Below are 22,788 nucleotides of genomic sequence, written 5' to 3' on the forward strand. Positions count from 1 at the left end.
CGTGAGTTTCAGGATTCATAAAGATGATGGGGACACAGAGCATATATCAGTGACACCCTGGCAGGGTCTAGCAAACACGCTGACTTCTCTGCAGTGAACCACATGACTCTTAACACCAAATGGGATAAATAAAGAAAATTCAGGATGCTATAAATAGCTTTGTGCCATCATCCATTTTTGGTTTTACCACCAAAAGGGTTTAGGTCAAGCTGGTGAAAACACTTCTGGTTGCCAAAGCATCATGGCTGATGGAATCGTGGAGAGCAGATCATAGACCCTTATTACCCGAGGCAGCAGGCTGACATCAACTCCCACACAGTTCAGGGAAGCTCCTAGCTTCAGCGATTCCTGGTGCAGCTACAGACCCTAATTCTCAAACCCTGTCGGTTTGACTCACTTCACACTGCCTCCTATTGTGTCCAGGGGCCACTATACATCTTTGGTCAAAACCTACCCACGGGGCTTCCCTGGTGGCGCAGTGGTTGAGAATCTGCCTGCCAATGCAGGGGACACGGGTTCGAGCCCTGGTCTGGGAGGATCCCACATGCCGCGGAGCAACTGGGCCCGTGAGCCACAGCTACTGAGCCTGCGCATCTGGAGTCCGTGCTCCGCAACAAGAGAGGCCGCGATAGTGAGAGGCCCGCGCACTGCGATGAAGAGCGGCCCCCGCTTGCCGCAACTGGAGAAAGCCCTCGCACAGAAACGAAGACCCAACACAGCCAAAAATAAATAAATTAAAAAAAAAAAACCTACCCACGGCTCCCAAGTCCCCAGACCATATCCTGTAGGACCTTTGGAACTGGGGTCCGATAGTGTCACTGTCCTCCTCCTCCTTTCCAAGCTGGAGGCTTTTCAGTGTCTGCCTGTCTCCCAGCTGCAGGCTTCACGGCACAGGCCTGCTTTCCCACACTCTTTCTAGCCTGGCAAATCCTTCTTGGGAAAACAGAGACGCCTCTCCAAACACTATTCGTAGTAGGTGCTTTCTGGTTTACAGATTGCTCTCATGTGAATCATCCCGTGTCACCCTCACCCCCACCAGACAGAATAAAAAAAATTAGTCCTTATGGGGAGACTTTCACATTATGCCCATCCTTCAGACGAGGAAATCGAGACTCACAGAGGTAAAGTGATTTGCTTAGACTCACACTCCAGCAGTGGTGGTGCCAGGGATCAATCCCAGGTTTGTGATGGCAGAGCAGAGCTTGTGCTTCCTCCCACGCTGCTCCCTGTGGACGACAGGAGCCTGCCCAGCCTACCTGGGTAGCTCTGCACACACACTTCCCTCTACAGGCAATGAATGAAACTTCACAGCACATCAAAATCTCTAAAACACCTATGCCAACAATCGCTCAGAGGACTTGAAGTGATGGTGTCAGGCTGGGGCCCTCCACAAACTCATCTGCTCCAGCCACACACCTGGTCTCAGTCCCCTGAATGTGTCTGGCCCTTCCAGGGGCCCCGTCCCCCATCTCCCAGCTAAGGAGACCCTTCTCACTTCAAGACCCAGCCCAGACGGCCCTCCTCTCTGAAGCCCTCCACAGCCCCTTGCTCTGAGTCAGGGGTTCCCCGCTCTTCACGTTCCCCTCCTTCTGCCTCGTTTCAGACTCTGTGCTTTACAGGTCTGCCTGGAAGACGCCCCTCCCCCACCAGCCCTGAGTAACACAAGGGGGAGTGGACACCCGTGTCCCTGCACAGTCGAGGACCCTCTCACAGGACGGACGTCTGCGGACTTAAGTGGGCTTTGCCTTATGATGTCTGGCATCCAGATCTGCCCTCTCCCATCAAGCTGCGCTGACACCGATGCTGCTAACAGATGGCCAGTTAGCCAACGCCCTGGAAGCACGTCCCCTGCCCAACCCAGCGGTTGTCTGATGCACAAGAAGCCAAAGCACCTCCCACCAGGCCGGCCGCAGGGCAGAGCAAGGTGCTGCCCGGGCCAAGGCAGCTGGCGCCCTGTGTGCGCACGCAGCCACCCCTCGGGCACCAATTCTGGGTGCTGGTTCTCCCGGTCAGTCGATGTGGATCGCAAGGCCTCAGGCACTGCGAGGGCCTGACCACTGGGGCCCACTGCGGGGACCTCTAATGCCCGTCCGTGCTCTGCAGCTCCCCGACGGGCTGGCAGAAACTGTCGGGTCGACATCGCAGGTTGGAGGGACACCCTGCCCAACCCTGCTTGCTCCCTGTCCCCTTAGTGGGTGTGAGTCCCCAGCCAGCCTTTGGCACTAACTCTCTCCCGGGATCAGCTTCCCGAGGGACGCAACCCGAGCCGGCCGGCCCTGGAGTGGTCCAAGGAGCTGGTGATGACGTGGGGTCTTGGTACGGGATTGTCATCACCCGCCCCACTGGCAATGAGGACCCCATCCCGGGGATGGGTGGTGTGCGGACAGCCCCGGGCACAAGGCCACAGCCCAGCTGCTAGAACTTTCATGCCAGAACTTTCGCTGGGCTGGCAGGGGGAGAGGAATTTCCTGGCAGGTGAGAAGATCCAGGCGTGCGGAACGTGGGGGGCACAGGGGGAGGTGACTTCTTTGCTTTGCCGACCACAGGGGATGAGCAGCTTAGGGTGAAGAGCAAAGTGAGAAAAAAGGGGGCCCCAGGGTCTCCCCAGTACCTTACAAAGGAGCCCCCATCTCAGGCAGCGGACAATCGTCCAACCCAGGATTCGAGAGAAGTGGCTGAAGCTCAAAGACGCTGGATGTTCAACCGAGGCACGTCTGTCCCGCCAGCATCGGAAGCCCACTTGGGAAAACCTGCACCCTTGACACGAGGACCAGGGAGACTGGGAGGAAGCCCCAGAAGACCGGGACTCCCCAGATGTCGCTGAACTTCTGAGCCTGCGGCAGTGGCCCACCCCTCCCCCTAAAGAGCTGGTGTCCCCGCCTCACCCCCGAGGGAGCAAACATGACCCAAGTCCTTCCCCACAGGTGCCCTCCGTCCCAGGAGACAGGGTAGCCAGCCGCCCCAATTTGCGGTGGGACGTGAAGCGCTACAAGCAGCAGCATGCAGGAAAAATGGGGCGAGGTGGTCAGCCCACTGCCAGGCCCCCAAGCAGAGCGAAGTCACCTCACAACACAGGCCGGGCGCGCCAGGCCTGGTGAGGGAGGAAAGGGATGACCCCCTGCCCTCCCCCGCCGCCCAGGGACTGCAGCAGAGGTCGTGGGGCGCCACTGAGCGGCCAGAAACCAGGGGCTATGACGATGGCCACCACTGACCAGGAGGCCCGACCCACCGAGCGGGGCAGGTGGTCAGTACAACACGGCTTCCCGGGGGCTCGATGGATGGGCAACCGACCAAGATACAGTCTAAAACGGACACTCAAAAGAGCAAGGACGGGCGGCAGGAGGCCGAGGGCAGCCGCCCCAGTGAACAAGTCATGATCCCTCGCCCAGGTCCTGCCCCTGAGCCAGTTCTCAGACGTGGAACCACGGACCAGGGACGTGGCGGGTCCCCAGGGGGAAGGACGCTGTAGCACCACGGCAAGCAGGCACTCGTATGACCCCCCCAGCCCCTCCCAAAGGGACCTCGGGCTCCGCGCTGGGCGAGACCCAACACCGGGAAGCGGGACAACCAGACAGCCGGAGGCTGTTGGACACCGGGCCCAGCTTGACCCTGATGTGGGAGACGCAATAAACTCTGTCTCTGCGGCTGCTTCAGGAGGACCCCTGGGCTGGGGTTTCTGAGCAGAGGCTGTCACTGGTCCAAGGTATGCAGGGCCGTTCCCGAGGATCTGTCAGTTGGTCTTGAGCAGGGAGAGGCTGCGATCCACTATCCTCCAGAACCAGGTGCAGGGCTTAGTGAGATGCCTGCCGAGGAATCCTTCAGAACCTGGGGTAACGCTTAACGTGAGTGAGAAGATGTAAGGCCCAATGGTAACCCTGCACGCACTCCAGCGAGTAAGGGAGAAACGTGTAGAAAAAGAGCAGGGGAGACACGCCCCACTCGTGAACTCGTGAACCTTCTTGCCTCCAGGTGATGCCTTATGGGCGTCCCTTGCTCCTGACTCTTCACATCCTCTCTGCACTCTGTAAAGTCGCCACAGAGAGCACACAGATAGTCAAGAGGCGGCTGAACGGGCCCTACACGCAGAGCCCATCAGTCCTGTCATCCGAGCCCTGTAACCCCGGTTACGGGATGGCAACACTCGCTCCAGACCCCCACCCCCGCACCCAGGCCCCACTCCTGAATCTCTCAAACAAGTAAGCTGGACCCATTCACTGGGCCATGGCCTGATGTCGGGAAGGCCCCCTCCAGCTGCGGAGGGGGCCTGGGCCCCGGGTCGTTGCTGATCCGCCCAGAGACTGAGGACGCTAAAGAGGACATAGACCCGAGGGCTCAGGAGTGCCGCAGACGTGGAGCCGAGCATCTCCCGCCCCCAGCCAAAGGTGACATAACGGTCTGTAGCGCGAAGGCAAGTGGGGGCATCGCCAGAAGCGCACAGAAGTCCCCCTGTGCTGTGCCACGCTCCCTGCGCAGGCACCACCCCGAGCAGGGGCGGCAAAGTGGCTGCTCACGTCTGCGGGTCCCCTGTGTGCAGCTTCCTCCCGAGGTCCTGCAGCGCCAGTCACTAAGACAGAGTCAGAAATACCCGCGGTTCTCAGGCTGGACCCCTCGATCTGGGCCGTGTGGAGAGGGGCACGGCCAGCAGGAGCTGCCCAGGGGACAGAGGGGAAGGCGGGGGCAGGGGAGCACGTCTTAGAAACAGGCCAGATGTGGGGCGGCAGGAGGTAAACCGGGAGCTGGGGCAGAGAAAACAAGGCCGCCGGCCGTCTTCCTGCAGCTGCACGGCTGCCCCGGGGCTTGTCCTGCGTGAGTCCAGGGCATGGAACTAAAGCCAGGCTGAGACCGAGTGACTTACCCAGTCAAGAAGGAGCCCTTTCTCACGGGCAGAGCGCTGGACGCCAGGGCACCGTCTCCTCGGGGACCACTAGCCCCAGGGGGCGGGCCTGGGAGTGGACGGCAGCCTCCAGCGGGAGGGCCGGCGGGACACGCCCTGACGTTTGGGGCACTTCCACAGGTCGGAGAGGGTGTAGGCGAATGCGGAGTCCAAAGCTGGCCTTCAAAGAGAGGAGGAAACCAGCCCCCAAGGGGCAGGAGGAGGCATCTGAAACACAAACAACCGGGGCGGGATTAGTACCCGGACCCCGAAAGGAGCTCCCACAACTCGGCACAAAAAGGACACGCAGCTCAGCGGAAAGATGGGCAAAAGGCGCTTCAGAGAGGAAACCAGCCCTACCAAGGAGGACACTAGGGAAACTGAGACTTTGGGTCGAGCCCGTCCCACACCGGTGGCGCCCCAAAACGTGCGGCAGGAGCAACCTGGAACCCTCTCCGGGCCTCAAAGACGCAGTTGGGGTGGGGGGCTGGAGGGGCCCAGGCCACCGGGGACGAGAAGGGGACGCAGCCGCAAAGGCGAGTGCCCAGATGGGTCGCAGGGCCAGTGAGGTCTGCTGGGGCCACGGGCGGGGGGCCAGAAAGGGAAGTGGACTCAGACCAGGTGCCCTGGGCTCCGAGAGGGGGCGATGTCCTGGGGGCACCGTCCCCCAAAGAGCAGTGGCGCCAACGACAAGGGCTTCCTGAAAGGAAGATGGGGTGCCTCGCGGGGACAGAAGCGCGTCTGGGGAGGAAGCAGAGCTTGAGGAGGAGACTCACTCCTGTGATGTGGGGTGCAGTCACAGGGGCTGGGAGGGAGCAGGAGCCCCGAGCCGCGGAAGGCGGGAGCGGCCAGGCTGGAGGCCAAGGCTGACACCCAGATGAGCAGAGGGAAAGGAGAGCAGGCCCGTTCCTTCCTGCCAGGACGTTGTTCCTGCAGGGGGTGGGAAGCGGCAGGTGGAGAAAACGTCACCGGGAAGTCAGAAATCAGATGGTTCTAAGGCTCGGCGCTGACTTACTTGTACTGAAGATCAAGGCTGAGTTGCAAAGGGGCCCCTCTCACGGGGGCAGCCAAACACCACCCCACGCCCACCTGCAACACGGCCAGGCCATTCCTCCTGGGCCCGCCCATCCGGCAGTGAACAGGCCTGGCAGCCACTACCCCGGACCTCCCTCCCCGCCCCGGGGACCTGGGGCTCCCCGCCTCTCAGCACACACACACACACACACACACACACACACACACACACACACACGGGAGGGTCAGAGAAGGGAGTCCTTATGGAGCGCCGTCACAGCTGTCCCCCAACCGGCAGCCACCTATCACGCGCCTCTAGCTCGCTGGGCAACTTCTAGTTCTTCAAAAACGGGGTTCGGGAGGAACACCAGCAGCCCACACCCACCACTCACGGGACCCTCCCTCATGATCTGAAAGCACGACGACGAGGCTCTGGGGTGTCTGGACGCAGCTGGTAACCACTCTTGGGGCGAGGAGCCGAGGAGGGGACACCGGCATGGAGGGACTTGGAGCTGCTGATCGCTCAGGTCCCCCGCAGCCCCGAGGCCCCGAATCCACGAAGGCACCCTCCGCTCCTCACCTCGGGGCCGGCACTCCTGTTCCCTCGGGCTTCTGCAAGGAGAGGGGAGGCCAGCTCGCTGGAAGAGAAAGCAGTGCTCCGTTGAGCCAACGTTCCCTCGGCAGCAGCTGTGTCAGGCGCCCGGCTTACAGGAACGAGTAAGACCCTGTCCTTGTCTTCCCAGGACTCCTGGAGAGCAGCTCCAGCCCGGGAAGAAGAGCCCAGCGAAGGAAGGCAGCAGGAAGGTACAGGGCGCTGCCAGAACCCCAGACGCTCGCGGCGGGCGGAGAAGGGGACGTTACAGTTGTGCCTGGAAGGAGGACAGGAGCTTGCCAGCACAAGAGGAACCAGGGGTCCAGGACCGGGGACCGCACATGCCAAAGTGTAGAGACCCGCAGAGTGCGTGCCCGCAGCGTGCAGGGACAGCACAGGCACCCAGGGTGTTGGGCGACAAGGACGGAGAGCCGGGGCCACTCGAAGGCCCTCCCAGGGCACCAAGGAGGTGTTGGGGCTTAAACAGGAGAGGGCTCGGCAGGGTTTTCAGTCCGGGGTTGACGAGGACAGATGTGCAGTGTGACACGGAACCGATGGCCTGTGGGGCACCCACTGGAGGAGGAGCGACAGGAGGCGTCCCGGCCGGTGGGGAGACTCAGGTGACAGCACCGGCCCTAGGTCATGAGGCCTGAAGTCAGCCAGTAGCAGTGGGGACAGAAAGAGGAGCATTTATTCTGATCAGGCACTTGGGAGGCAGGGACACAGGACTTGATCACCAAGGAAATGGGAGGGAGGGCGGCGGTAAGGAACGCGAGGAGGAGCAGAGCCAGGTGGGAGACACTGAGTGGGCTGAGGCCCCGCCCCCCCCCCCACCACTGGGAGGAAGAGGACAGGAAACAGCTCTGAAGGGGAAGTTGGCTTTGTTTGGGACATGCCAGGTCCCAGGGGCAACAGGAAGCCGAGTGAGAAATTTTCTTCTCACCTCAGAAAAGGCCAGATAAAGACTGTCCCTCAGGACTCGGCCAGCAGCAGTCCCAGGGTGGCTTGGAGGGGAGCTGGCCTGGGCATTCAGCCCAGAGGTGCGAGACTCAGCCCAGAGGCCCCGCCCTGTCCCCCTCCCCCTCCCTCCTCCTCCCCTCCCTCCCCTCCCGTCCGCCTGCCCTCGCCCTCCCTCCCCCTCCCCTCCCTCCCCCCCCGTCCCCCTGCCCTCCCCCTCCCCTTCCTCCCCCGTCCCCCTGCCCTCCCCCCCGCCCCCCCCCCGGCTCCCTGTCCCCTGGGGTCCATTCTGAGGCTCGGATTCGGTCGCTAAGGACCCTGGGTCGCTGCCACTTTGGCCCTTGCCGACTGTTGCGGCGCGGACTAGACGCCTAAGGTAAGGGACTCAAAAGGACACCGCCTGGCCTCCTCCACTGAGCTGGCCTCGCCCACCCTCCATGGGTTCCCAGGGGCCCAAGCTCCATCCCTGTCAGCTCCGCCCCCGCCCCGCACCTGCCCGGCACTTCCCCAGCTCCGCCCCACTCCTCCCCAGCTCTGCCTCCTCCTCCAGAAGCTCCTCCTCACCCAGCTCTTTCCCACACGTCAGCCCCAGATACTCCTCCCCCAGTTCCTCCCACCTGCGCCCTGCCCCTCCCCCAGCTCCTCCCCAGCTATTCGCCACAGCCCCGCCCCTTCTCTTCCGACCCGCTCCCCCGCCCACTTCCTGGTCCTCCTCCGGGTGCCGCTCCACGCCGCCGGTCTCGAGCCTCCGAGCGGCCCGGCCTTCCGCGCGCCGCCGCACGGCCTGGCGGCTCCTACTCTGTCTCCTAGCGGCCGGGGCCTGCGTCTAATGCGCGATTGTTCGTAAGTGCGTGTCTACGTACCTGCGTGCCTGCGTGCGTGCGTACGTGTGTACGTACATGCGTTCACCACGGAAATAAGGGGCGTCAGCGCTTGTGGACGCGGCCACGTGTCACCGGTCCCGGTTCCCCGAGGCGAACGACCATCCTACCCGGTGGCCGCAGCCGGGCCGTCCCAGTGCGCCCGCGACTCGCCCCGCCCGCAAGGAGCCAGGACCCGCCGCGCTCGCGGACGGTACCTCCGGGCGGGAGTTTCCCGGGTTCTGCGTCGGGGCGCGCTCGCGGGGCGGCCAAGGCCGCACCTTCCTGTCCCCTCCACCGCCACCGTCCCCGCCCGCCATCCTTCCACGTGTGTGTCCCGCGATGCGCGCTGGTCCACACGCACCCGCCGCCCGCAGTCCTGCCCTCCCGCCTCCCGCGGGCACCCCCCACCCGCCTCCCTGCCCTGCGGGGCTCAGCTGCTTGTCCGCGGCTCCCCTCCCGCTGGGGCCCACCCAGGAGTCCATTGAGGGGCAAGGACTGTGGGGCTCCCCAGATCCTTCCCGCGTGGCAGTGTGAGGGGAGGTGTCGTTTTCCCCTTTTGGATGCGGGAGCTGCTGGGCTGTAAGATCACCGTCACTCCTGTGGGATGGGCTTCTGTGCTGCGGGCTGAGGCATCGTGGGGTCCCCGGCCCAGCCGGGCGGGGACAGGGTCGTTGCCTTGATGAGCAGAACCAACCCTGAGGGAGCCGGCACGTGTGCTTCTCATCGTTTGGGCCCTCCTGGGTCCTGGTGGTCTCCGGTCCCTGCCGAGGAGAAGAGCGTTGTGGTTCCTTGGCCAGCATTGCTGTGTGGCTGATGACTTTTCTCCTTGTCCCTCTGGTCCTCGTGCAGGTGAAGACGCCGAGACAAGTGGAAGAGTGTTTTCTCCTCTGGCCGCCAAGCAGGCACCCTCTGCGTCGAGAGGTAGGAGGGCACTCAGCCCCCTTCTTCCCGAGGGATTCTCCCCAGGGATTCCGCCCGCACGGCTCGGGCCCCATGGTTGTGATCCGGTGGCGCCCGTGAGGAAGGGGCTGGCTGAGAAGCTGAGTGGCGGAAACCGCGGGCAAGCCTGGGGTCCGGTCACACACCCCAGTAGGAGCCAGAGAAACGGCCAGGCCCCAGGGACTGGCCAGCCTCCCTCGTAACTAACCCGAACGCAGTGAGGAGGGCGACCCTTTGTCACCCATCGGGTTGGCAGAGGTTAAGCGGGATGATGGTGCTCGGGGGCCCGCCAGTGCGTGAGGGCACGGCAGCCTCGCCCGTGGCTGGCAGAGTGTACACGGGGGAGCCTTTGCGGAAGGCCGTTTGCCGGCGTGTGTCAGCGTCTCGGGATGTGTGCCGTGTGACGCGGGCCTCCTCCGACCCGGGGCTTCAGTTAGCGAGTGTGTGGTCGTGTTGAGTGTGTAGAGGGGCAGAAAGCGCCAAGCAGTCTGTGAGTCCCCCTCGGCAGGGGGAAGAGTCAGTAACCTGTGGGGCAGCCGACGACGGGGTACCGTGTGGGCGGTGCAAATAGGACAGATGAAGACGTACAGACGTGAAGCAGTGTTCCCGAGGTTTCGTGAGCGGAGAAGTCATCCCCCACCCCCGCGTGGAGAGGTGTCCAGGACAGGGCTGACCCTCTGTGATCGCTTGCCCGGGCAGTCGTGTCAGAGTCCCACAGTCTGGGTGGCTTAAACTACAGAATGTATTGCCTTGTGGTTCTGGAGGCCAGAAGCCCGAGATCTAGGTGCGGCTGATGGTGGCTCTCGTGAGGGCTGTGGAGGGAATCTGTCCCATCCCTCCCCCCCTCACTCGCGGGGCTTTGCTGGCTCTCCTGTGTGCCGGTCTGTCTCTAACTGGCCCCATTTTATGGGGACATCAGTCCTGTTAGAGGAGGGTCGACCCTAATGAGCTCATCTGACCTTGATCACCTGTGTGAAGACCTTTCCTTTGTAGGTAGGCTCACGCTCTGAGGTACTTGGGGTTGAGATTCCAGCACGTGAATTTCAGGGGCACGGTGTGACCCCTAACACCCTCCAAAGGCTTCTGAGGTAGGTGCACACGCGGAACGTTCCAGGGATGGAAGGAAGGCCTTCATGGCTGCAGGGGGTGAATCCAGGGGCGAGGAGAGCAGGCAGCCAGGGGGAGGAGCCAGAGCATGCGGGGCCTCATGGGCCCTGGAGAGAAACGTGGCTCCGCTCTGCTCGGGGAAGGAAAGCCCTGGAAGGTCCTGGGCTGGCTGCCTTTGCGGCCTCGTCCCCCGTCCTCACAGCCACGTGGAAGTGGAGGCTCCGTGCGGTGCCGTGACCTGGCTGACTTTCAGGCCCGCGGCTCCCCTGCTCCTCTGTCCTCAGTGAGCAGGGACCCTCCCCCCGCCCCCCCCACCCCCCCACCCCCAGGTACAAGGAAAGCAGGCGAGGACGGGGGTGCGTGGAGTCAGCTCCCCTGGAACCACCCGCTGTCTCTCTATCCCTCGGCGCCTCCTCAGCTGCAGAGCGGGGTGACGGTAACCTCCAGGGTTATTTGAGGATTGAAGTCTATGTCCCCTGGATGGTGCCCGTCCCAGGTCCTGGCGTGGAGACGGAGCGTGCACCAGTGCCAGTAGTTCCTGCCGTCACGTATCCTTTCTCGGGCTCCGGGCCGGGGTGGAAGCAGTGGTGCAGGAAGGGGTGGGAGGAGGGTGTCTCCCAAGGCGCGGGGAAGAGACACCTGGCAGGGCCATGTGACAGCCAGGGCATCCCCAGGGCCGAGCCAAGGTTGGTTGCCAAGGATTTGCACTCAGCAGCCCTGGGGTAAGATGGGGGATCTGCAGAGCATGGGCAGTGGCAGGGCCAGGGAGCTGCGGGGCCGGGGGCAGGGGAGAAGCCAGGCCCAGGACTGTCCCCGTCTGAGCCGGGAGAGGGCCAGAGCCCGGCCACTGGGCTGTGAAGCCAAGGGGCCCGCCCTGCCTCCTCTCTGCCGCCCGGGGCCCAGTGCCCTCTGTCGTGGAATTGCCCACACGCCTCTCTCTCGCCGTCCGGGCCTCCCTTGTGAGCTCCCCGCGGAGTCCATCTGATGGACAGATCCCCCCGGTCGGCACCCCCTGTCAGCTGACGGCACGGAGACGGATGGAAGGGGCTGGCGCCCGGGGGGCCCCCGGGGCTGAGGTCAGGCCCACGGGTCATGAGCTCGGAGGCCGGCACGCCAGGCTCCTTGACCGTTACGGTTCTGTGTTTCCCCAGCCGCGTGAGGCCCTGGGAGCTCTGGGAGATGAAGTTCGGCTGCCTGTCCTTCCGGCAGCCTCATGCGGGTTTCGTCTTAAATGGGGTGAAGACGCTGGAGACGCGGTGGCGGCCCGTGCTGAGCGGCCACCGGCACCGCACCCTGGCCGTCCACATCGCACGCAGGGACTGGGAGGACGCGGCCTGGAGGGAGCTGCTGTCCGAGAGGCTGGGGATGAGCCCCGCGCAGATCCAGGCCTTGCTGCGGGACGGGGAGAAGTTCGGCCGCGGAGTGATAGCCGGCAAGTGACGATCGCCTCCCGGGGCTGCCCCCCAGGGTCTCACCCGGGGCTTTGGCATCTCGTTTTCTTTTGAACCGGTCGATGTGGGGTTAGGGTTAGTTTTCCTGAGGCACCTCGCCTTCGGAGGGGCCGGGAAGGTCCCTGGGCTGGGGGTCGGCGGGCCCAGGTCCCCTCCCCGCTACTCTGGGCCTCAGTCCCCCTTTGTGCTCTGAGAGGCAGAGGCGGGTACGGCTCTGCCCGTGGTGCTCGTCTCCGTGTGTGTACGTGTGCGCGCGCACGTGTACACGCGTGTGTGTGCGCGCCGTGGCAGAGCCCGCGGGAGGCAGCACGGCAGCCAGAGCTGCGTGTGAGGGGGACCTGGGGACTCGGGCTGCCCGCCCGGCTTCACGCGCCTGCCTCACCCCCGCTGCCCGCGGCATCCTGAGGAAGTCCCCTAAACCCCCCCAGGGTGGGGGTGGAGGTCCCGCATCAACCACTGGCCCCCGGTGAGTCGCTCAGGGACCTGATTGCCCGTAGGCTCCCCGCAGCAGCGGCCGGGGCCCTCCTGACCTGTACCTGCTGCCTGCAGCGGTCGGGCTGGGAGCTGCCTGGGCCTTGGTGGGGTCGTGGAGCACCAGGCCTCTCCTTTGCATTGCTCTCCCTCCCTCCCTCGGCCTCGCCCCGAATTCCCTGAACCGAGGTTGGCAGGTGGGAAATGCTCAGCCAGAGGTACCCAGTTCACCCTGGGTCCCCTCGACGATGTGGTCTTAGTCTCTGGCGGTCATGACTTTGAATCACCTTGTTCTCCATCTGTGTGCTTCTGTCTTTGTGCACAGGGCTGGTTGACATTGGGGACACTTCTCTGTGCCCAGAAAACTTAGGTCCCAACGAGGCTGCGGAGCTGGAGAATCAAGCCCTGCTGCCCAACCTGCGGCAGAAGTACCTGACCGCGCTTGCCAACCCCCGCTGGCTGCTGCAGCCTGTCCCCAGGAGAGGCGGGAAGGACGTCTTCCAGGTGGACATCCCCGAGCACCTGATCCCCTTTGGGCAGGAGGCCTGACCAGACTGGGCTCTCGAGAGGAAGGTGACCGAGAGAGCAGCTCATCGTGCCACCGTCCACTCGCCTTCATGCCCTGGACGTGCACGTCTGGTTCGGTCTGAATCGGCCCTGCCCTGGGGAGCGCTGCCCGCTCCGTGCCACTCACGGAAGCAGACGTGCCCACCTGGTACAGGGACAGGGCTTGGGACTCTCCTCGTGGGATGCCGCTCTGGGCTCAGCGAGAGTCTCGAGGACTTTGACCTTTAGGAAAAGATGGCAGTGCCACTCGTTTTGGCCCTACTGATTCTGGGTGGTTGAGAGAAATGTGTTTTGAGAGGACCGGTTAGCATTTTCCCCTCTTTGTCCTGGTCAGAACTCCCAGATGTTTGGACCGCGTCTGGGGAACGAACAATGCGGGAAGGCCGGTGGCGGGCCTCGTGCACGCGGGAGAGGACCGCAGGCCCAGAAACAGGGCGCGGTCTGTCCTTGCAGGTGACCCTGGCCCTGTTGTAAAGTGTCCCTTGGCTCACGAAGGGTGTGTGTTAGACGTGCTGCCCGGCCACTTCACGTCCGAAGACAGGCTCCTAGACACAGCTCTGATGGCCAAGTGAGAAGGGCTGGTGCTCACTTTGTGGAAATCTCTTACTTCTCTGTGGGGTTTGGGGTCATTTGTTAGCAAGCTTTCTAGGGGTTGTTACCTCTGAGGGTGCTGGGCTTTCCCCCAGGTGTCGGCTGGAACGGCCCGTCTCTTCTGAGGCAGACGGCAGTGTGCACGCCTCCCTTGGTGGGTGGGGTGGCCCTCCTTTCCGGCGGGCCTCTTTGGGAGGCCCCTGGATGGTGGGCTGGACACACGCTCAGCTGCGGGTCAGAAACTTCTGGCATCATAGGGGGACCCAGGAGGAAGCCCCTTCTGCTTCAGGATGCATGACTAATGGAAGGTGGCACCCCTGAGGTCAGGAGCCAGGCTGTGCTGCCTCCTGACTGGCAGGCAAGGCCCAGGGGCCAGCCTGTCCTGGGCCGGCCTCAGCGCTCCCTAGCCACGTCCGTGGCTGAGCGTGGGAAATGCTCCTGCTTCAAATGAAAGGGGACGGCGGGGACCAAAGCCTGCCGGGGGGGTGGGTTTCCAGCCTCGTCGGGCCCGTCCACTGAGATGTGTGAATAGGACAGACAGTTAGAAAGGACACAAGACTCGCAATTCTCGTTCGATTCTGTATTTACTCCTGTGGACTTTGGCTTTTCTTTATTAGAGACAAAAACAGATTCTTGGTTATGAGATGGGGCTTTTCGTGTGTTCCCAGGGGCCTGCGAGCTCAGGGATCGCAGTTGTCCTTGAACTGTTCTCGGAGAGCACACCTGCAATCTGAGGAGCCCTCCTGCTCCTCATCCACCTCAGGGACCTCGTTCGGGGACAAGGCAGAAAGGGCCGCCGGCAGGAGGGAGGAACAGCCGTTGTCCACAGGCATCTCCGAGCCATAAGCCGGGTAAACCGTGGGGCTGGCGGGCAGCTCCCTGGCGTCGTCCCTTCCGGCGGTAGCCGGGGGCACAGAAGTGACATTCCAGGGAGTGCCCTCCCCACTCGGGCCTCCCTGCTCACTGGGGGGATGGTTTTCCCTGGCCCGTCCCGCCCCACCGCTCGTAGAGCACATGCTAGAGAACAGCGAAGACTGGGTACCGCTGGGCCCCTGAGCACGTGGGGCTTTCTTCTGGGTGGTGGAGTCGTTGGAATGGATTCGTGGGGAGCTTCTGGTAGCAGCCACTGGCTTCTTTCTCTTTAGGGCTGTTGCTCTGGTCCCGGGCTGAGCAGTTGCTCCCAGGTTGCCTTTTCTCTCAGTGTTCTCGATGAGCAGAGACTTGTCTCTCTGAAAGTTGGAGTTGCGGTAGATCGGAAATGAAACGAATCACTTTAGCCATTCTGGGAGAAAATACCCATTCCTTCCCACCCCCGCCCCACGCCGCCCCCCACCCCCACCCTGGTCCACCATAATGGTCTTATCTGACTATGGAGAAAAGGTCTCTTTAAGTTCCTGGCAGGTTATTCGGCCCTAGAGTGTGCGCTCCCTAGAGCTCCCCGAGGCGAGCCTCGGTCGAGGAGTTACGGTGGCTACCTGACATCTCGTGGCCTCTCGAGAGGGTCTGTAGGCACACCTGCAGGTTCTCTCTAAGGGGCTGTGGCTGAATGCCACGGGCTCTACCTTCTCATCTTTCCTTAACTACCTTCTCACGTGAAGTAAGTTATTCTCGGAAATGAAACCCGTTCGGCACGTGGCCCATCTGGCCTCCCCGGAATGTGTTCGAATAACAAGAGAACATGGGCAACGGAAGGGCTTCCTACTTTACCATCAGCCTCTTCTTCCCTGGAGGGCGGCTGGTCATGCGTATTTTGCTGAACCCGTACAGGTTCAGTTTGCGGATGAAAGTCTTCAAGCTGTCCCTGTTGACAATCCTGTCTGCGCCTCTGCGGCGAAGAACCTCCCTGCGGAAGAGGTCTTGCTCGATGATCACCGTGTCTCCCTCGTCATTCCAGCGCACAGAGGTGAAGGCGGGATCCTCCACCATCCTCCAGAGCTTTCTTGGGAAGGAGAGCTCAAGAATACTCTCGTTGGCCACACCGTTGTTTGGGCCCTGTGGTGGTGGGTTGTCTTGGGAGCCAGGATCTGGGCTCTCGGCTTGGTCACCCTGCTTCTCCGAACTCTCCCTTGAGTCCACATTTGGATCCGGGGACGCACGAGAGGGGACCCACGTTGCTGGCTCTGCGTCAGCCGATGGGCCCAGCGTGACTGTACACAGCTCGTCGCTACTCTGACTAGCCATGGAGCCAGTCTAGATTGGGAGCATTCTCCACCCGAGACCGTATCACTGAACTCTCAGGGCACAGATGCCTTGGACCAGAGCGGGGATGCCCAGTAAATACTGTCCGCCAGGTTCTAGAATCTCGGTAGTGGGGCAAACAGCCACTTAAGTCGCAGTCTTCTTTATTGGTCACGTGATGTCACAAAGGCGGTCTGGAGAGGGAGCCCTGGCCAAGTGTGGGGGAGGGGATGGGGACGGGGTGGGGGATCCCCGGCGTCTGTCTTTTTTTCTAAAAGTCTCGAAAAGTATGGTTCAAGTTCCCGGGAAAGCCTCCCGTCTGCCGCCAGGCACCTTGTTTCAAGGGGCCAGGCCCCGGATGGGTTGAGAAACGTGATCCTGTCCCCACTCCCATCCCTTGTTGCTGGCTTCCGATTTGCTCAAGGGCCAGGCCCTGGCGAGGCATAGCTTGGCTGCCACTGAGACCACAGGGATCACGTGGGCCCCTGGCGACTGTCCCTCCCAGAAGATGGGAGTCCCTAGTGGGCTGGTTGGCCTAGCCTGAGCCGGTGCCCACCCCCCCCATCCCCCTTCTGGCTCTGGTCGCTTGCAGCTGATCCTGCCAGCTGGTCGGTCCCGCTCAGACGGGCCCAAACAAAGAGTCCTGATTTCCTGCCTCCCAGGTCAAGCTGTCCCCAGAGTAGGGCTGTGCGTGACCTCACATTCAACTCGAGTGTTCCCCAAGCACCTCAGACACAGCCGTGCCCATGCCGCCGATGCCGCGTGGGAGGACATAGCCACGTGCCCTCCGCTGGGCATCGAGCCTCCTTTTGAGCTCTGCCTGCCCCAGACCTCATCCCTGTGCGGATCACAGAGGGATTGTCTTCAGCGTCCATTTCTTCCCGTAGAAGCCCTTCTCGTGGCCCAAGAGTGCTCACTTTTGGAACATCTGCGTGTGTCCTTTTCCCATTGCTTTCCCAGACCGTCGGATCCAGCCTCCCTGGAGGCTGCCTCGAAAGCCCTGTTTCCTTTCCGCAGTAGGGTGGTTTGGCTTCTGCTGCCCCCGATCCTGGCCTCCCACATCCACCTTGGGTCTCTGTGGGTACTTGCCCTTTGAAGGACTTGATTTGGGGCTTCAGCGTGTAGCCTGTCCCATTGAAAGCGAGCATTTCACTGGTGCGGTCCCAGGCCAGCCCTGCTCTCCTTCCCCATGCCCGCCCCTGCCCCCCCTCCACCTCCACCCCCAGGGCCCTGTCTCGCTGTTACCTTGAGGATACATAGAATGATTTTGTTTGCTTTCAGCTTAGACGCTTTTGAACGGGCCTAAGTGACACGGACTCACTCTCGAGGAAATTTCCTACTTGCTGACCTAGACGTGACTGGAGGAAGCCCCTGTCCACGTGCATTTGGAAATAGATGAGGGTCTGGGTGTCAGACGCACCGAAACCCGAATGAGAGTCGTCCGTCTTCACCGCAGGTGGGAGGATAGGATGGTGGGTTTGGCGATGCGCATTCTCTGTCCATTGTGGGCGACTTTGTCCTTCATAGCCACCGTGGAGGGGACAGAGTGGCACCTTGGAGAGGCCCGTCTGCGAGGATCCTAGGTCCCTGTCCCAGCTCTGCCACTAAGCAGGGTCATCTGCCCTCTGTGAGCGCCACTGCCCTATTTCTGAAAGGGGAGAGCTAAGAGGGTGTGGAAGAGGACCTCCCGAGGTGCCTTTCAGCCTAAGGACTGGCATCCTGGATGGAGCTCCCAGGCCTAGATTCGGGCCTGCTCCTTGGTCTTTGTGCTTCTAAAGTGGGTTACAAAGCATTCTTTCAGGTCAGTTCCTCCTGTAGGGACGTGACCTCGGAGGCTGCGAATTTCGGTGGAGGCCGTCGGTGGCTCCTTGGAAGGGGCCCGAAGGCTGGGGCCTCCTTGGGCGGGCCCGCCTGTGTGGCCTTGCCTGCTGCCCCCCTCCTCGGGCCCTCCCTCGCCCCCTGGGTCCCGTAGGAGCTGCCTCCTTCCTGGTCCCCCTCCCCCCCAGGTGCCAGCCAGGCCCCGGCAGTGGGTTTGTGTGCACCGTGGGGGTCTTTCTCAGCCGGGTCTCGGGACCCTTCAGTTGGGCGGGCACAAGCCCTGGTGACGTCCAAGGCCTGCCTTTCCCAGCCTCGCCCTGCGGCCCCTGCCCTTGGCTTCCGCGCCCTGATGCCCCCAGCCCAGAGGCCCTCCAGCCGCTCCCCTCCCTCGCTGCCGCCAGGGTCTCGGGGTGTCTGCCAGCGTTCACTTCCCTCCAGTATCTGAGGAGGCTCCTGGAGGGGCCTTGTCCCGGTAGGCACTGGGGCCTTACAGTCAGTCCCAGGCAGTCTCAGTCCCTCCCTGCCCGTGGCTCAGCCATGAGCAGCTCAGCAGGCCGGGCTCCCGTTGGGCAGGAGGGCCCCAGGGCAGGAGCAGGGACGGGGCGCCGTCACGCAGGAAAGAGCCGGCACTGGACAGAAATGCCGGCGCCTGGCAGCGGCGGGTCTCAGCAAACCACAGACCAGCCCCGCACCGCCTCTGCTTCTCCTCGGCACCTTCCTTTCTTGGGCCTGCTTTTCGTCAACTGAAAGACACCGTGTAGCACCGAGAAGAGCAATGAGTCGCCAGTCAGAAGGTCGGCCACGGGCCGGGGGTGGGTGGGAGCAGCGTGGGCTCGAGAGGAAGTCAGACCAGGGCTCTGGTCCCCACCCCGTCACTTAGCAGCACGTGACCCTGGGAAGATTCCCAAGCCCCGTGGCCTCAGGTTCTTCACCTGTGAAGCGAGTGGGTGTGACGAGCCGTGTCTTGTAGGGGCTGCAGGGATGCGCGTGAGCTTCGTAAAGCAGCTCACAGGACCTGGCGTCTGTGGGAACGTTGATGACTGGCAGTTATTTCTCATATTGTTTGGATCACAGACCCTTCCCCTCTCTCCTCTGGCCTTTGGTTGGGCGGTTTCTTGTCCCGGTCATGTCAGAGAACATGCAGCTTCATCACCATCACCTCCCACAGAAGGAAGCCCCGCTTCCCAAAGGCCCAAACTGCCCTGGCTCAGGGCACTTACACTCCAGGGCTCGCTCCTGGAGCCCCACCGCCTCGTCCCATGTTGACTTGTTCTGTGGGACTTGGGGGACGTCTCACCACCTTCCTCATGTGACTGCGGCTCCTAGACCATCCCCCTAGGTGTGGGTGTGTCCTGCTTTTCCTAGCGTTCCCGCTACTAACACAGGCCCTTCCAGAGAGCCGAGGCTCCGTGGAGGGCTGCCGAATATATAAGCCGGAGAGCAGGGGGCTTACTTACTCAAATCAATTTTTTCATGCTTTCGTAAATCACCGTGCAAATCCAACTAAACAGAGATAGCTTAGTTTTACAGAATGACAGACAAGAAGGATAAGAAGCAAAAACTCACTACGATTACTTTTATTTTTCTAATTCTTCTCCCATCTATATTACTGCTAAGTACTTTCACATTACCAGAGCAGTTCTGATTCCAATTCCATGTTATCTGCCTCAGGGTCACAAAATGAAATGGGAGATTTCCCAATCTCTTTTACAAAACAGCAAAACTCTGGTTCTTAAACTGGGTAATTATAAACACATTCTAATCAAAGTCATTCACAAAGTTAGACACTGAAGCTTGTTTAGTCTTCCATTAATACGAATAACATTTGAAAAATTCCTAAAGAAAACAGATGATATTCCATGTCATCATACACAACAGGAACCCAAAGATGCTACACACCATGTTCCCCCCACTCGCAGGGGCCCTCACTACTTGGAAACTCGACCGCTCTCTCTTCAAACTCAGAGTGAAGGACCAACCTCACTTCCTACCACTGAACTTGGGCCTGGAAGGAGCCTGGCTGCTGCTCTGGCTCAGGCCACCTCTTCCTCATCGCTCACACCCTCCGCAGACGTGGGACCCAAGGTATTGACCCTGAGCAGAAGCTCCAGGACCTGCCACTTGCTGGTCTCCGCGTAGGCCCGGGGACCCCACAGGAACTCGTAGCGGGCGGGGTCGCTGTGGGGCACCTGCCAGTATTCCAGGTAGCCCTCCTGCACCCACACTTTGGTGAGGAGCTCCCTGGGCTCCCCGTAGATGGAGTGCTCCCTCCCTGCATACACCCCCATCACGCTAAGTGCTTCCCAGATCTCCTCCTCAGGGGCGCGGTCACCGTACAGGGCGATCAGGCACAGGACCATCACCAGGAGGCCGGCCTTGGGCATGCTCTGCCCGTCGCTCAGCACTGCATCACAGGTGAGGCCCAGGGTGGGGACCAGGACGTAGGTGCACTCGCGGGGGTCCACCTCCTTCACGTCCACGCCAAACACCAGCTGCATGCACTCGCAAGCTTGGCTGAAGACCACGGGGAAGTGGTCCCGATGGTCGCCGAGGACCATATTCAGCATCTCCGCCTTGCAGATCGGCTCCTTGGTGCGATACTTGAGGAGCAGGAACGCCACCAGGTCAGCCATCAGCACAGTAAGTGCCTCCTGGGGCAAGGACTCGGCATAGGCGGAGAAGGAGGGGGCGACGGGGGAGGAGGAGGACGAGGGGGAGGCGGCCTCCTCGCCCGCAGCCCCGAACACCTGCGCCTCCACGGGGCCCTGGGCCTGGACTGGGGCCTGAAGGTCTGCCTCAGGCTGGTGCAGCTCGCTCATCTCGACCAGGGGCCTGATGACTGGGGTCGGGCCGCCGACTGGAGTCTGGGCAGGGGTGACAGGTGGGGACCACGGACCTGGGGGAGAGAGGGGGTGTGAGCGGCCTCGGCGGAGAAACGCACCCTGGGCAGCTCTGACAAAGGCCACTTACAGGGCTCGCCTGGAGGGGTTCCCTCGGGCATCACAGGGGCGCTCCTCCTGGGCGGCCTGTCCCCTGCCAACCTGAAGAAGGAAGCGACGTGGCCCCTCAGGGTGTAGCCAGCGCAGCCCCAGGTACCGACCGGGGCTGAGAGGGCTGTGGGGAGGTGCGGTGACTTGGGCCTTGTGGGGTCCGCTGTGTTCTGGGACGGGGAGCCCCTGGGTGCACACTCAGGGCACGCACCTCACCTTGACTCCTGGCGCTGCCTGGGCCTCCTCTGCTCTGTGGCCTGAGGACACGTGCCTCAGACCTGGGCCTTCGCCTCCCGGTTCCTGGAGCCCCTGTAAGAGGAATGGAGGGCGCACCTCGGGTGTAGGTTGTGCCACAGCCCTGGGCCCCTCGGTGCTGGCAGGAGGGGTGGGCCGGACTCTGTGAGGTTCCCACTGTCCTGGTGTGGGTGGCCCGCTCTGTGTTCACTCAGGGCAGGGCCTCCCCTTCCCCCTGGCAGGGCCTGGGCCCTCTGTCTGCTGTCCTGAGGCAAAATTCTCAAGACACATTCCCTGCACTGAAAAGAAGGGCGTGAGGACCTCCACATCTGGCCATGGTGCCCAGGGGCTAACAGGGCTCACAAGGGACAACCAAACGCCGTGGGGTCCATCTGTGCTGGGACGATGGGCGGTCGGCTCAGTCTCCACCTTGACACCCTGCAGGGCCTGGGACAGCTCCCTCTGCTGACTGTGACCCATCTCCTTCAGCCAAGGCCTCACCTCCATAAGACGCCAAAAGAGGAAGTGAGGGGCAGTCCATGTACCCACCTATTCTGGGACACCCACGGGTGACAAAGGGGGCAGGGCCGGCTGGGCTCCAAGTACTCTGTGTGAGGAGGGGTCTCCCCAGTGCTCACGATGCCCCCTGCCAGGGCCTGAGGCCAGTCCCATGGAGCAAGGCCCCCTGGCCAAGACCAGCCGTCTGGATGAGGAGGCTGGCGTGCGGGCCCCACGGGGGTTTCCAGGGCTGGCAGGAGGGATTCCTGTGGGCCCCCTCTTTGTGGTGAGGGTGTGGTCCCCTCACCCCTCCCTCAGGGTCCTCACCTTGACTCAATGCAGGACCTGGGATTCTCCCCTCCCCCCAGCAGAGACCCCGCCCCTTACAACCCCTCGCCAGCGTCTCTGAGACCCGGATGTCAGGAAGTGCTGCCCGGATGTCAGGAAGTGCTGCCCGTGTTCATCCCGCCCTATGGCCTCCCAGGGCTCACTCTGTTCTGGGGTCTAGCGTCCCCTCAGTCCTCCCTCAGGGCCCTCACCTTGACTCCTCGCAGGACCTGGGATTCTCTCCTGTGCCCGCCTGAGACCCCACCCCTTATGCCCCCTACCCAGCCTCTCTGAGACCCCGCCCCTTACACGCCCTCCCCAGCCTCTCTGAGACCCGGATGTCAGGAGGTGCTGCACGTGCTCATCCCGCCCTATGGCCTCCCAGGGTCCCCTCTGTTCTGGGGCCTAGCTTCCCCTCAGTCCTCCCTCAGGGCCCTCACCTTGACTCCTCGCAGGACCTGGGATTCTCTCCCGTGCCCACCAGACACCCCGCCCTTTGCACCCCCGCCCCAGCCTCTCTCAGACCCCGCCCCTTACACCCCCTCCCCAGCCTCTCTGAGACCCCGCCCCTTTCACCCCCTCCCCAGCCTCTCTGAGACCCCGCCCCTTACACCCCCTCCCCAGCCTCTCTGAGACCCGGATGTCAGGAAGTGCTGCTAGTGCTCATCCCGCCCTATAGCCTCCCAGGGCCCCCTCTGTTCTGGGGCCTAGCTTCCCCTCAGTCCTCCCTCAGGGCCCTCACATTGGCTCCATGCAGGACCTGGGATTCTCTCCCGTGCCCACCAGACACCCCGCCCTTTACACCCCCGCCCCAGCCTCTCTGAAACCCCACCCCTTACACCCCCTCCCCAGCCTCTCTGAGACCCGGATGTCAGGAAGTGCTGCTAGTGCTCATCCCGCCCTATAGCCTCCCAGGGCCCACTCTGTTCTGGGGTCCATGTTCCCCTCAGTCCTCCCTCAGGGCCCTCACCTTGACTCCTCGCAGGACCTGGGATTCTCCCCTCCCCCCAGCAGAGACCCCGCCCCTTATACCCCCTCCCCAGCGTCTCTGAGACCCGGATGTCAGGAAGTGCTGCCCGTGCTCATCCCGCCCTATGGCCTCCCAGGGCCCACTCTGTTCTGGGGTCCTTGTTCCCCTCAGTCCTCCCTCAGGGCCCTCACCTTGACTCCTCGCAGGACCTGGGATTCTCTCCCGTGCCCACCAGACACCCCGGCCCTTACACCCCCTCCCCCGCCTCTCTGAGACCCAGATGTCAGGAGGTGCTGCACGTGCTCATCCCACCCTATGGCCTCCCAGGGCCCACTCTGTTCGGGGGTC

General features: G+C 62.5%; 3 protein-coding genes across 10 annotated transcripts; 1 reads left to right on the forward strand and 2 right to left on the reverse strand.

The window, feature by feature from the left end:
• The first annotated feature begins 8,144 nt into the window (after nucleotides 1–8,144).
• Nucleotides 8,145–15,324, forward strand: EOLA1 (endothelium and lymphocyte associated ASCH domain 1). 8 transcript variants are annotated; one of them, XR_009006663.1, is made up of 7 exons: nucleotides 8,445–8,510; nucleotides 9,149–9,220; nucleotides 10,232–10,326; nucleotides 10,764–10,893; nucleotides 11,497–11,777; nucleotides 12,593–14,276; nucleotides 15,193–15,324. XR_009006663.1 is itself a non-coding variant. In XM_057538109.1 (6 exons), the coding sequence occupies exons 4-6, from the start codon at nucleotides 10,826–10,828 to the stop codon at nucleotides 12,814–12,816; spliced, it is 573 nt and encodes a 190-aa protein (XP_057394092.1). In that variant the 5' UTR covers nucleotides 8,145–8,279; nucleotides 9,149–9,220; nucleotides 10,217–10,326; nucleotides 10,764–10,825; the 3' UTR covers nucleotides 12,817–14,248. The 8 variants fall into 8 exon arrangements, 6 of the variants coding, with proteins under 6 accessions (XP_057394092.1, XP_007179080.2, XP_007179082.2 ...); XR_009006664.1 differs by lacking the exon at nucleotides 15,193–15,324 and having other exon boundaries at nucleotides 12,593–13,402; nucleotides 14,094–14,248; XM_057538109.1 differs by lacking the exons at nucleotides 8,445–8,510; nucleotides 15,193–15,324 and adding an exon at nucleotides 8,145–8,279 and having other exon boundaries at nucleotides 10,217–10,326; nucleotides 12,593–14,248.
• Nucleotides 14,106–15,606, reverse strand: LOC103019490 (heat shock transcription factor, X-linked member 3). Its single transcript, XM_028165638.2, is given in 2 exon segments — nucleotides 14,106–14,696; nucleotides 15,133–15,606. Coding segments are annotated over 2 exon segments (1,065 nt in total).
• A 3,848-nt stretch (nucleotides 15,607–19,454) lies between these two features.
• Nucleotides 19,455–20,240, reverse strand: LOC130706323 (melanoma-associated antigen 10-like). The gene has a single exon (XM_057537713.1). It carries the CDS (start codon nucleotides 20,238–20,240, stop codon nucleotides 19,455–19,457), a length of 786 nt encoding a protein of 261 aa, XP_057393696.1.
• Between the last annotated feature and the right edge of the window lie 2,548 nt (nucleotides 20,241–22,788).

The sequence above is a fragment of the Balaenoptera acutorostrata genome, chromosome X, assembly GCF_949987535.1.
Source record: "Balaenoptera acutorostrata chromosome X, mBalAcu1.1, whole genome shotgun sequence".
Lineage (NCBI taxonomy): Eukaryota > Metazoa > Chordata > Mammalia > Artiodactyla > Balaenopteridae > Balaenoptera > Balaenoptera acutorostrata.

Coding starts and splice junctions, on each gene's coding strand:
- EOLA1 (XM_057538109.1), top strand. CDS start 10,826: ATGGTGCCCGTCCCAGGTCCTGGCGTGGAGACGGAGCGTGCACCAGTG. Junction 10,894..11,496: donor CCAGTAGTTCCTGCCGTCAC/GTATCCTTTCTC, acceptor GTGTTTCCCCAG/CCGCGTGAGGCCCTGGGAGC. Junction 11,778..12,592: donor CGGCCGCGGAGTGATAGCCG/GCAAGTGACGAT, acceptor CTTTGTGCACAG/GGCTGGTTGACATTGGGGAC.
- LOC130706323 (XM_057537713.1), bottom strand. CDS start 20,240: ATGAGCGAGCTGCACCAGCCTGAGGCAGACCTTCAGGCCCCAGTCCAG.